Source organism: Cloeon dipterum, chromosome 4 (genome assembly GCF_949628265.1).
Source record: "Cloeon dipterum chromosome 4, ieCloDipt1.1, whole genome shotgun sequence".
In the NCBI taxonomy this organism is placed as follows: domain Eukaryota; kingdom Metazoa; phylum Arthropoda; class Insecta; order Ephemeroptera; family Baetidae; genus Cloeon; species Cloeon dipterum.
In genome coordinates, this window is record NC_088789.1 from 25,854,846 (window position 1) to 25,866,813 (window position 11,968).

Below are 11,968 nucleotides of genomic sequence, written 5' to 3' on the forward strand. Positions count from 1 at the left end.
GATGTTTCATCACCCTCAAAACCCTTCATCTATCTAGGGGAGGTTGAGATGAGTCGAACGGTGTGCAGTTTTCGCAATTCTGACAGTTTAAATTCGAGATTTGGGGGTGACAAAATTGGCAATTTGAGTCACTCGTCACGTATATTTTTTAAAAAGCTAACAGATGATGAAAAAATGTTTTGGTCGTTCAATTGGTCTAAAAAACTATTCATTTAAAGAAGAAAATCTTACATGAAGAAACCTTTTATGCCAAATTGAACAAATTAGAAGGTTTTGGAAGATTTCTAGTGTTTAAATAGGCTTAAAATAGCTCAGAAAAAGTTGATAGTCTAAAATAACAGCCTCGACATTTCATTAAATTTCAGATTTAATAAAAATATATGAAATTGTTGTGGTTCCCGCACAATTTATGCATTATCTATATTTGGCACCTCAACGTGACCCGCGAGTGGTCAGCAAGCAAAGAACACGAGAAAGTCGAAGAAGGATTTAAAATGGGAATTTTTGAGATGCTGATCGATGATCTCGAAATTTCCAAAGCCTTCCAAGAATGCAACACGCAAGCTGAAGAGCAAAGAAATTTTGTTCCTTGTATTATTTGAACTATTTCCTGTGGTAAATTTCTGATTTGAGCCGCGATTAATATAAATTCCAAATATGCGCCGACAAATTTCTCAAATGACGAGAAGCAATATATTATTATGCTCCATTTTCTCGCTTCATGATTGTGATCAGCAAAAAATATCACACAAAACAGACGCAGAGTATTAGCAGTTTGGGAGCCTGCCTGCCGCATTGAACGAAAGGGTAAAGAGGCCGGTGTGTGTGCGAATATAGCGAGAGAGCGACAGTCGACGGCGAGATGTGGCGGCGAGCGGTGGCCCTGCTGTTGGCACTCGCGGTTCTCGGCTCTAACGCAGCGTAAACACAAACTCGCGGAGCTTTAGAAAGGACTTGTGAGGTGACTTGCATTTTAAACTTTTGTTTCAAGCAGCGATGGCAGCAGGCCGAGGATTTCGACGTCGCTCGGCCCGCTGGAGGGAATATGGATGACCTCAGAACTGGGATACAGGTACGCCGCCTACCTCGGAGTACCGTTCGCACAACCACCGCTGGGAAAACTTCGATTTCAGGTTGAAAATTTAAATTATAAAAAGTGTTTTTTTTTTAATTTTAAAAAAATTGACGTTTTTATTGTGTTAGAAACTTTTTCGCAAGTATTTGTTCTAAACAAACGTTCCTAATAAAAAATCGTAGCGTTTCGCGTTTAGATGGATTTTTTTTTGTAATGTTGTTTCGCTAACTGATCTATTTTTAGCTCGCCAAGCCGGCTGAACCTTGGAAAGGTACATGGGACGCGGGAATCATTGCGCCTCAATGTCTGACATTTGACCACCGCATGCATCCGATGGACAATCAAGCCATCAAAGGGCATGAAGACTGTCTTTACCTCAATATCTACACTCCTGAGGTATGGAAAATTGTGCGACGATTCTGCAATAATTATTCATAAAATTTAATACTTGAAATTTCGATTATAATATGTGATAATTACAGAATAGTGAAAAAATGAAAAAACCGCTGGCAGTAATTGTGTTCATCCACGCTGGGGGGTTCATGTTCGGAACAAGTAACCAGTACGGAGCGAAATACCTTGCAGACCGCAACATTGTGTTGGTCACCATCAATTACAGGATCGGCCCCTTCGGTAAGGTTTTTTGTCTTCACTTGTATATTACTTTTGTGACTCAACGCGGTTTTTCCCATCGGCAGGTTTCCTGAGTTTCGAAGACGACGTCCTCCCTGGCAACAACGGACTGAAAGATCAGGTGGAGGCGCTGCGCTGGGTCAAAAAGCACATCGCTTCCTTCGGCGGTGACCCTGAAAACGTTAGCATAATGGGTCTCTCCGCAGGAGGATCCAGCGTTCACTATCACTACCTGTCGCCGCTCAGCAAAGGTATGTGGGCTTGTTAAATTTTAGGAATTAGCAAAGTATGGGGGTTTTATCTCACAATTAGCGTGCTAATACACATCTCTTGCTTTGGGAAAACTAAAAATTTCATAAACAAAAGCAACTGTGACCGTCATGTTTGAGTTGTGATAAAAAAAATGTTGCAAAAATTGTACTCATTCGAGCTGCCAGTGATTGTAAATTTAGATGATGGTTTAAAAAATGGTTTTTCTTACTCTAATTAATTTGAGCTTCATTTAAAAATTTCTTTATCCGGATATATCAGGGGTTAAAACACTTTCATTTGTATGAAATATTAATAACGTTCAGTGGTAATAAAAATAAATACAACTTAATATATAATTTACATACATTTACGTGAACAGCCTACAATAAGTATTAAATAGCATAATTAGAAACTGTAACAGCTTGCCTCTCTCTGCACACATCAATAAAATATGTATTAAGCAGCATGCATGGCTATAAATTTACATCTGCTGCTATACATATTCACACTCGGGAAGAGAGAGAAAAAAAATACAAATCCAGCTTGGCAAACCAGTTTTGTTTTATCTCTTCTCACCTTTGTGTGACTTTCACTCTTGAATGAACGTTCAGAAATTAAATGAATGTGGACTTTTTTCCAGATTTATTCAAACGCGGCGTGTCAATGAGCGGCACGGCTTTGTGCAGGTGGGCGCTCACCGAAAACGCCAAAGAAAAATCCTTAAAAATCGCGGCTGGGGTCGGCTGCACGCAGACAAAGTCGGAGGAAATTTTGGACTGCCTGAGAGAACGACCTGCGCAGAACATCGTTGCTCAGGTGGAGCACCTTCAGGTGAGAAGCTTTCGCTGCTGGTATCGTTTACAAAAAAAAAACGGTCTGTGTTGCAGGTTTGGCAGTACACGCCCTTTTCACCTTTGGGACCAGTTGTCGAGAAGAAATCAAAGGATGCATTTTTGACCGACACGCCTGCAAATCTTCTTAAGTCAGGTAAACAAACACAAATGAAAGTCTAATTTTAACTTAAAAATTAGGTTTTTAAATTCATTATTTTTTAATTATAATTTCAAGCTTGTCCTTCTGTACAAACTTGAATAAATAAAACTCATTTCTCTCTTTGAGATTTTTTTTTCTTAGTAACACAACCCTAAAAAATTAATGACAATTTTATTTTAGCGAAAAAGCTAATAAATGCACTACAATTTAATTTTTGTCGCAAATATGTATTTATTTATCTATTTTCTTGTGCGTCAGGAAAATTCGCAAAGCTCCCATGGGTTACGGGAGTCACGGCATCCGAGGGTCTTTACCCAGCGGCAACCTTCGTGTCGAAAGATCACGAGTTATCAAGACTGGACGCAGAGTTCGATGACCTGGTGCCCTTCTTGTTGGATTTCAACTACACTGTCTCCGCAGCCGAGAAGCAAAAGGTGCTCGATTTGATCAGGACGGAATATTTCAACGGAGAGAAAATTGACTCCAAATCCGTGCCACAGATCATAAAGGTCGGTACATTATTAAATTCTGGTTTGTACAAAAATATTAAATCTGGTATTTTTTTAGATGATTTCTGACAGACTGTTTAAATTGGACGCGCAAATCGCTGCCGAGGTGCACGCGACGCGCACGCCAAATGTGTGGTTTTACCATTTCACCCACAGGGGAAAGCACAGCTTGAGTGATCTCATGTCAGGAACATCAAATGACTACGGTCAGAATATTTTGTACAATAATTATAATAAAAATGAGCAGCAAACAGGTTTGAAATTAAGCCTCGAAGCGGTGAAATGCTGTTCCTGATGGCAGCAATTATTTGAAGCACCCTCATCCTCCATTTAATTTAGATTTATGAACTTGCTGGCTCAATTTAATTTTTGTTTTAACATTTTAACAAATTTTTATTGAAATTTCAGGTGCTAGCCACGCAGATGACGTGTCATACTTCCTCAACGTCACGTTTATCCCTCAAGACGTACCAAGAACAGGGCTTGATGCAGATCTGCAGAAGCAAATGACTGACTTGTGGAGTACTTTCGCAGAAGTTGGGTAAATAAATTTCCCTATTCCTTATACCTGATCAGTTTAATTACATTGTGTTTCGATTTTTTGTAGTATTCCGTTGGCTCCCGGAGTTTTATGGAATCCAGTGAAGCCTGAGTCGCCGCTGCAGTATTTGCTGATCAACTCGTCTTACCCTTCAAAGATGGAGACGGTGGATGATTTAGGAAATGCTAAATTTTGGCAATCCCTTCCTTTCCAAGAGTCGGTGCAAATAATAAGCAAAAATTCAGCTCGAGATGAGCTCTGAGAAAGTTTGTTTGAATTAATTTGCATTTAAAAATATGTTGTATGTTTATGTATTTCGAAATAACATCAGTCCACTTAAGATAAATTTGCTCTCCCAGTTAAGGAGAAATTATTTTGACTCACCAAATTTATATTGCAAATTGTTAAGAGTCCTATCTTTACAAATGGAAGTACAAAAAGACAATTCTATTGTTTGTTAATTAATTTAAAAATTCTCGTTTGTCATTGTGCAGAAACAAATAAGTAATCGTACAATCAAACTGTTTACCAATTGGTGTCAACTAAATAAATAAAAAATATTGCAAAGGAAAAGTTACTGTGTCATGCTCAAAAACTTCGAAGAAAAGCTACACAAATATTGACTCAGCCACGTATGTCACTCTCATAATTTGATTTATCGTTTTATTTGCTGTTCAATCGCTCTCCAAAGCTTTTGATCGAATGAACAACCGCGGCAATGGTTCCGTTTTTGCGCTTGGCTCGCTTATTTGGAATCGCGCCCTTTTCCAAAATATCCTCCACTCACTTGTATATCACGAAATTGTCGCGTTTTTTGTTTGGACTATTGCAAGTTTTCATTGAAATCGTCTACATTTTCCACTCGGTCATCCAATTCAGTGAACTCCTCAGTGAATCCTACAACATCCGAATGACAGTGACCACCGCCTTCGCCATGGTGAACTACTTCATCGATCACCTCAATGTGTTGTCCTTGATTCAATTATCTCAAAAACTGCCGAAATGCATAATTTTCATAATAGAAAACTTCAAGTATGCCGACAAGAAATTGAATTTCCAGTTCAGGGACATGTGGAGTTTTTACGCTCTCGTCACGTCCAGCATCATGCTCGTGAAAAACTCATATATGATATTCGGAGCGGCCAATCCGAGGCTTCCGCTCAGCCTTAGTAGTCGCTTTGTCTACTGCATGATATTTGTCACCGAACAATTAGTCTCGTACGTGTGCCTGGAGACAAAAAAGCGGCTCGTGTTGCTCAATGAGCTGCTCAGGAGCGACGTTGAGGAGAAAAATTTCGTGAGACTCGCTCACTTGCGGTCCATTTTTGCGGCGATGACGGATAGTCAGTCTGCATTGGCGCGACTAACGCAGAAATTTCTGCTCTTTGATCTGTCGCAAGCAATCATGCTGGTCATCATCGGTGCGATGAATATTTACAACCACTGCGCCGACACTGATGATCCCACAAAAAACGTGACCTGGTGCTTGACGAGTGCGGTATTTGGTCTGGACTGCGCTTGGAGAATTTGTTTTCTTGCTGCCAGCTGCGGCTGTCTGCAAATCGAGGTAATTGTGACACAAATATTTTCCTAACTACCACATAAAATAATCAGGGTACGCAAAAATCCATATTTTTACGGAAAAAACCCTGCATTTAAAAAAACTGTTTTTTCGGGTTTTTCAGCAATTGTGCGCATTTTCCCGAAACATATGCATTGAAGATAAAAAATTATCATGATGCATGACCAAAAAATTGGATTTTTACAAAATCAGTTAATAAATAGCCACTGGTTTCACCAAAAGACCAAAAATTTTAACACGATCCTCGTAATTTTTCAAAAATTCTGACTCTTTTGGCGGGAAATTTAACCTTTTCGGGGCAAATTTGGAAATTTCAGCAGATCGATTTGCCTCGTTGTGCATGTGTCCATCAACCTGCAAGCCTCTAACAAAAGCACCAAGAGAATATTTTCGGCGAACCGTTACTAGCATGTCGAATTTTATAAAACACACTAACAAATTACTTCATCAAATTTGGATGATTCAGTTTAGCATGAATGTCTGCTTTTCTTTGTTCCAGGCTGAGAAAACTGCTGATTTAGTGAGTCGCTTGTTCAGGCACGGGCAGGACCACAAAACGACACAGGAGGTGAGCTCCTTGCAATCGTCTGCTATGCAACCTGCTAGACAGCCAAGTTAAAACATTTGCCTACCTATACTGATAATTTTCCTAATTCTTGTAGCTGCAAGCGTTTTTGGATTTGGCCCTATCACGGAAAGTAACTTTCTCCGCCTGCGGACTGTTCAATGTCGATCTGCCACTTTTGTTTGCCGTAAGTTTTGTTTACAGCAAATCAAACAATAATTTAATTATGTTTCAACAGGCCGGAGGAGCTGTCACAAGTTATGTTTTCTTGATTACCCAACTCAAGTGAACGCATGTCCTTGATGGTTTTTTTTTTTAACAATATTCTAAAACGCTATTCGACTATCTCCAACACAGACACTGTGCACCTTTTAGATATTTTGTTTAATTAATTTACTAAAGACGCAATTCTAGTGCTAGCTGCTTTTAGTAAAAAGAGCTGCGTAGAGTGTAATGGAAATGAAACTCTGATAAGATGAGTACATGCAATTTAACCATTGTTTGTTTCACTCTCTCTAATGAATTTTTGAATTCAAAATTCGATCAATGTGTCACTCTACGCAAACAACAAGGACGTGTGCCGCTGCCAAAAACAAATTCACATATGCTGCAAAATCAGCATGGCAATCCAAGTGTATAGACCCATCCTGCACATTCTTCGCTGCTTTGGACTTCTTCCATTCGAGGACATTGACGAAAAGAAATGTCGACTCCGAGAGAGCTCAGTCCTCAAATACATTTCCTGTGCGGTCCAATTAATTCTTCTTACACTTTACGTAATCCGAATATTTAATCAAATATTATTTCTCATTAAAGATGAGTCTTATTTTGGTATGAAAACAGAGATTCTTGCAGTATTATCTAATAACTCATTAATTCCTATGCTCATTTGCATTTTTATTTCAACTTTAGGTTTATGCGAATATTTAAGCCAATTTTTCAATTTACTTAGGAAATGCGAGTCATTTGTACCTAACAGCATTGATACTAGTAAATTTATCGTGAAAATGTTTTTCTTCCATTTCTTTTTTTGCAACGTCGGCGACTGGGCATATTTTATTTATTTATCTTCTAAAACAAATCAACCAATTGAAGATTATTCGGTTGTTGTTACTAATTTAATGTGCTTTTTATTAGAGGATATTTCTCTATCGTTAACTCTAGAAATTTATTTTCGATTGAAAGCGATCAACAATGAAACCAAATTAGTTTATTTGCACACTGGGCAAAGTAATATTTTTACAGATGTAAATATAAGTTGTGTAAGGCAAGCATATGAATTGACTAGTTCAGCTCAAAGAATTGTGGCGAAATTTGTACGACACTACTTCACTTTTAAATTAGCTCAAGATTGCTTTAATCTTTTACTGCAAATAGTGGCGATTGTACAATATCCCGAAAAAGTAGGAAAAATACTCTTGTATAGTTTGGTTTACTTAACCGCAATTCGCATTTACAAACTGTCAACTATATGTTGGATCTGTGGAAAAGTAAAAACGGAGGTAAGCTGTAGATTTAGATTTTAATTAATATGAAACAGGTTCCCATTCCAGGCAGCAGAAACGAAGAATCTAGTGGTTAAATTATACAGATACGATCTAAAGGAAGAAACTCGCAATGAGGTAAAAGAAGATACAGTTTCTCGTCTCGTTAAAATTTTGACACGAAAATCGCAAGATAAACGCATTTTTTGAGCTGACCCTTTCCCATCAGTTGAAATTTTCTGCCTCTGGCTTTATGGATATTGATCTGCAGCTACTTTTCCAGGTAAGTATATATAATTATTTAGTAGACAAGCTAAATTTTAATTCAACACACCACAAACTTCAGGCAGGAGGTGCAATCGTCAGCTACGTTGTAATCATCTTAGAATTCTAAAATTGAACGCTTGTATTAAATACCAATGAATAAATAAATAGTTTTAAGGAATATGAGTTGTAGAAAATTATGATAATTATTTTGTCATGAATGGTAATTGCAAATTTTTTTTGGCCAGCTCAAATTCGGCAGTAACACAAAACGACAGTAACGGATTAAAGCGCGAGCGCGCCATCTAAAATCATTAGTTTTGCAACATGCTAAACATATAGCCGAGTTGTAATATTTGCTTCATTTAACAATTAGTTCAAATACTGTAAGAGTTAAAATTACAATTTTAGCTGGCATATTACTCTCAAGGAAAGCCTGAGAACTGTATATAGTCTGTCAGACACGTCCCTTTCTTTCTAGATTAGATTTAGATTTTTCTCTATTTGTACCAAAGATAAAAATATATCAAATTGTAATTCACTCGCAACACGAAGAACCTAAATATTTTTTCTTTTTAATTAATTCTAGCGAGTCTTTCCGAAAATTTCCTGAAAAATTTCTCAATAAGTATATTATTTTAGATAAAAAATAAATCTCGTTTCTCTGAACACTGTTAGAATTAATTTTGATATTAGCGAGACCCACCAATTTTCTTCAAACTGGCAAATAATTCAATAGTGCAATAAACCTGCTTGTGATTAAAACGGGTACATCGATTTACCTTTGTATTTCCATGATCCGCCAGAAACCGCATCAAACTCATTCGCAAAAAGGCTAAAATAAACTGAATTGCGAAAAATTATTGAAACTCGCGTTAGTTTCCTAGGACGTTGGCGCGCACAATTCATTTCTAATCGAATCAGAAGCAAACCGTAAAGATCCGTTTTCAAAATTATCCGCTGTTTCGGGATTGTTCCATTCAATGATTTCGATTTTATTAGATTCAATTAAACGCCATTAATAAGCAAATTCAAATCCAAACTGGCAAAAGGATTTTATCACAAGTTTGAAAATCCGCTCATTAAAACAATCCTAAAAGAATACAGAATACACATAATGCTTCCGCAAAAAGTTGTAGCGAGAATCATATTAGTAAATGATTGCTTGCATTTACTTACAGATAACTTTAAGATTGAAAATGTGTCTAAATATCTCTTTCTGTCTTTGTTTTTTTAACGATATTTTGCGTTTGCAAAATTTTGACAATGTGCCTAATCTGTGGAAAGGTTAAATCTGCGGTAAACTAGAAATTTAAAATGGAAATAGGTATAATAACTCAATTTCGAGAAGAACTTTATCTGCAGCACGACGTAAATTTCAATAGTCATGTGTATATGAAAAACATTTTACGCATCAGATTAATTCATTTTTCGAGCTGACTCTTTCACACCAAATGAAATTTTCTGGTCTCTTGGGTTTATTGATATCGATCTGCAGCTATTTTTCCAGGTACGCCCTTATCAGATGAAATGAAAATTTAATGACAAACACACACCTTTAGGCAGGCGGTGCTATCGCCAGCTATACGTGCTAATCACCGTGCAGGTTTAAAATCGATCGATGTTCGTTTAAATTTAACGAATAAATAATTCTGACGTAGGTATATTGGAAATATGTTCGTAAATAAGTTTTTCCATTTATACCTTAACGCGAAACCATTTCCAAAATGAGTCTTGCGGCTAACGGCAGCAATCCCGCTACTTCTCTTTCCAACCTGCAGAGATGGAGAATTTTATTCTACACTGGCCGCGCTTGGTGCGTTTTGCCGTTCCGCCGAATCCACTTCGCAGAAAACACGCTGGTGCCATCCACACTGGTCCAGGGTCTTTGCTTCTTTGTCCTTTGTTTCGGTCATTTTTTGTACATTCTGCACATAATTCGCTGCATACAGAATTTCGTTGACGCCTTTGATGATCCCGTCGGCTCCTCTCGACCCGCGACGCTCGCCGTGTACGTCGTTTTCCAGTTTTTCGACGTGCTCAACGTCATTTGCATCATTTACAAGAGCTGGACCAACCGGAAATTCGTCAACAGGCTTTTGATTCAGTTCAACGAGATCGATAAACTCATTGGATATTCTAACTCATCGAGTTGGGTTTTGGTGAAAACATCGGCGTTTTTAATTTACACTTGCACCAAATTCGTAGTCTACAACTTGTTCGTTAAGACTGGTGGCGAACTATTACGCCACTTTGGAGCTCGCTTGGCGTCCATGTTTATTATGACTGAAGAAAGGATCATGATTACATTTTGCGATGAGTTGAAAGAGAGACTGTTTGCCATCAGCGATCGCATAAAAAGGCGAAAATATTCTGCAGATGGAGATGTTAGCAAACTTGGAGACGGAGTCGAAATTTCATTGAATATTTTGAACTCTCTTCGAACAAGGCAGAGGTAGTGGCAATAAATTTAAAATAAAATCCTCGTTTCTATATATTACTAAAATTCAAATGGAAAATTCCTTCAATTCTGAAATTGTTACAGACACTTCATTTTATTTAACCTCATGCAACTGCTGTTGACCGTTTTGATGACAACGTTGTGCTGCGCGCTGTTTTGCACCAGAGATGCAGATTTTCCGCTCTTTGTGATTTCCACATCGAGCTGCCTAATGTGGGCTGTTTCCTGCTTTGAAAGTGGAACACGCTTTGTTCTGTTGGTCATTGCACTCCACGGAGTAAAAGTTGGGGTGACTATATCTATTTTTTTACTGTCGTAATTTTGTATTGTAATTATGCGTAACGTGTGCAGGTGATGGAGCTGGCTGAGACAGTAGGACGTGCAAAAAGCTGGCCATTCATGGACTGCAAAGATCAATCCGAAGTACTTATTTTACAAATTTTATATCAGGTATTTCATTTAACCTTTGAACCAGTTTGTAGCTTTACACGACTTGGTGAGAGCATCGAATTACACGTTTTCTGCGTGGGGATTTTTCGAAATCAACAACTCACTCATATTTTCGGTAGGATAAATTTATTTCTTTAAAATAAAATTGAAGATAATATTTCAGGTGGCTAGCGGCATCATCAGTTATGTGTTCGTTATCGCACAGTTAAAATGAAATAAAATAATTGTATAGTATTTGATCCCTGAATATCATGTTTTAACTGTAAAATAATAATACATAGAGACGGATTTGGAGCCAAAACAGGATTTTTGGTAAATAGGAGGCGCGCCTGTGAATTCCTTATTTTACCAATACAGGATTCCAATTGAAATTGCTTATCGTTCTTTGTGTCAGAATAGTTTTCATTGCACAAGTAATACTTTTGGGCAACAAAAGAAAATCCCAAACAAATCCCTTAATCCTCGAGTATCTGGATTTCATTTCGTAAAGATGTTTTTTTTGCTGTGTTGTGAAACTATTGCTCCCTCACATACCTCTCGGCCATGTTTTCCATCGGGCGGAGCACCCGCTTGTCACTACATAACCCTGGACAAAAAATCCTTCGAATCACTTTGAGAGTTATTTTTCCACACGTCAACAAAAACGGGCTAGTGTGGAAGTCGTCCGCAGACTTAACTTAACGAGTTTGGCAGAGTGAGTGGTGAGAAACAATATTTCACTGAGCTTAATTTCTTTTCTTGTCAAGTATTAATCCGAAGAAAAGTCAAATTCAATTAGTTTACTCCGTTCCTATTTGCATTTCAATTATTTCAATAGTGTTCGCAAACGAGTCAAATAGTTTCATTTGAATTACACACAATATAATTTATGCTGTATCGTTAAAGTTCCAGTTTGCAACATAATGTAGCTTGTTAAGTACATCTTTCTTTAATTCAACCTAGCAATTAAAGAATCTATGCGACCTTAAGCCACTCGTCTAAAATTCATACTTTATCACAGTTAAATTTCATTTTCTAAATTAATAAATTAAATATTTTAATAATATTTTAATTCATCTTATGTTTTGAGAAGTAATTCTTTTAACTGCTCCACTGGGAGGGTAACTACTGGGGAGTTTTGTCCTGTGGCCCGAATTAATGCCTGGGTACGCGAAAGAGG

The 11,968-nt window shown here is 37.6% G+C and overlaps 1 protein-coding gene and 2 long non-coding RNA genes across 3 annotated transcripts; all 3 read left to right on the plus strand.

Moving 5' to 3' along the window:
- Positions 1-759: 759 nt before the first annotated feature.
- Positions 760-4,576, plus strand: LOC135943425 (venom carboxylesterase-6-like). The gene is made up of 11 exons (XM_065489949.1): positions 760-921; positions 995-1,133; positions 1,319-1,471; positions 1,558-1,708; positions 1,774-1,959; positions 2,601-2,791; positions 2,848-2,947; positions 3,212-3,462; positions 3,521-3,668; positions 3,871-4,003; positions 4,070-4,576. The coding sequence occupies exons 1-11, from the start codon at positions 863-865 to the stop codon at positions 4,263-4,265; spliced, it is 1,707 nt and encodes a 568-aa protein (XP_065346021.1). The 5' UTR covers positions 760-862; the 3' UTR covers positions 4,266-4,576.
- Positions 4,577-6,060: 1,484 nt separating this feature from the next.
- On the plus strand, positions 6,061-6,518 carry LOC135944686 (uncharacterized). The gene is made up of 3 exons (XR_010575357.1): positions 6,061-6,153; positions 6,248-6,337; positions 6,389-6,518. It is a non-coding gene; the product is annotated as an uncharacterized LOC135944686 (long non-coding RNA).
- A 4,215-nt stretch (positions 6,519-10,733) lies between these two features.
- Positions 10,734-11,047, plus strand: LOC135941724 (uncharacterized). The gene is made up of 3 exons (XR_010575004.1): positions 10,734-10,782; positions 10,835-10,924; positions 10,973-11,047. It is a non-coding gene; the product is annotated as an uncharacterized LOC135941724 (long non-coding RNA).
- Positions 11,048-11,968: the final 921 nt, after the last annotated feature.

Coding starts and splice junctions, on each gene's coding strand:
- LOC135943425 (XM_065489949.1), top strand. CDS start 863: ATGTGGCGGCGAGCGGTGGCCCTGCTGTTGGCACTCGCGGTTCTCGGC. Junction 2,792..2,847: donor CTCAGGTGGAGCACCTTCAG/GTGAGAAGCTTT, acceptor TCTGTGTTGCAG/GTTTGGCAGTACACGCCCTT. Junction 2,948..3,211: donor TGCAAATCTTCTTAAGTCAG/GTAAACAAACAC, acceptor CTTGTGCGTCAG/GAAAATTCGCAAAGCTCCCA.